The sequence below is a fragment of the Pygoscelis adeliae genome, unplaced genomic scaffold (genome assembly GCF_000699105.1).
Source record: "Pygoscelis adeliae isolate BGI_AS28 unplaced genomic scaffold, ASM69910v1 Scaffold32, whole genome shotgun sequence".
Classification (NCBI taxonomy): Eukaryota; Metazoa; Chordata; class Aves; order Sphenisciformes; family Spheniscidae; genus Pygoscelis; species Pygoscelis adeliae.
In genome coordinates, this window is record NW_008824368.1 from 1,784,269 (window position 1) to 1,785,257 (window position 989).

The 989-nt window shown below is 46.2% G+C and overlaps 1 protein-coding gene across 1 annotated transcript in view; it reads right to left on the minus strand.

Annotated features, from left to right (window-relative positions):
• The window catches only part of ALG11 (ALG11, alpha-1,2-mannosyltransferase), a 5,195-nt gene extending 4,264 nt beyond the window's left edge, over positions 1 to 931 (minus strand). Inside the window, exons 1-2 of the mRNA XM_009319969.1 lie at positions 927 to 931; positions 1 to 123 (exon numbers count right to left, since the gene is read on the minus strand). The exon at positions 1 to 123 is cut by the window's left edge and continues 108 nt beyond it. Coding sequence (XP_009318244.1) covers positions 1 to 123; positions 927 to 931 — 128 coding nt within the window. The remainder of the gene's footprint in view (positions 124 to 926) is intronic.
• Positions 932 to 989: the final 58 nt, after the last annotated feature.

Genomic DNA, 989 nt, shown 5'->3' on the forward strand with positions numbered 1-989 from the left:
GCTGAGGTCAACTGTTTTTTCCTTTGTTGTATCCAAAGCCGTATTCCCCACAGTAGTACCACCAAGCAAACACACAAAATTCCACTTAGAAATAATGCAGGGATTAACAATGAGCACAACAATCTGAAACAAGATGGAAATTTTAAAATATAAAATTGCTTTAAAGAAATACTATGTACGAAATTGGGAGAAGGGCTTACAGGTAGAGCTACAGGGAGTTCAACAATTTGTCGAGTTCTTCTAACCTCAGAAATCATCAATATCTGTGTATCATTTCAACAATTATGAAAAAAAAATCACTATTCTACATTGTTTAGCCAAAGACATTTTTCCTACTGTTACCTCTCAATCATTTATTATTGTTTATTCACGCCATATATCTGTATCTATGTCCATGTGCTATATACACTATAAAGGTTGCACACCCTTGGCAATCGGCGAAACACAACCAGCGAAGCTGTAAGAGTTTTCTTCAGCCCAAGCTCCTGTGAGCTCACTGCCTTAGTGTGAACTGCTCTGGGCCAGCCTGCAGTGCGTAACCCAGAACCTGCATTTTCTATTCCCCGGAGATTTGAAGAGCTATGTTAATTGCCCAGAAAAGCTCTGAGCAGTTTCTCTCTTTAGAGAGACCTGTTTCCTCAGGTCTCTGAAGCAGGCTCTGGCAGGGGCATCCCCTTTGCTCACCACCGCCTCCCTGCACAGCTCTCCTAACCCAGGAACGGGAGGTTTCTCACAAGAGTCTCTTCTTGGCCTACAGAGCTTCACCGGCGCCAGAGCCCGGATTCTGATGCTGTGCTACGCGTTATGATAAACATCATTTACTCGACATTAAAGGGGCTGCCCACGGCGAGCCACGCGACACGACTGACACGTCAGGTAAGAAAACACTTTCATTTTCGGGGTGCAGAAGCGGAAAAGCACATTACCCCATCCGAGGCCGAGAAGGACCCGTCCCACCTCGCCCTGCCCGGCGGCCTCCCCTCCTCGGG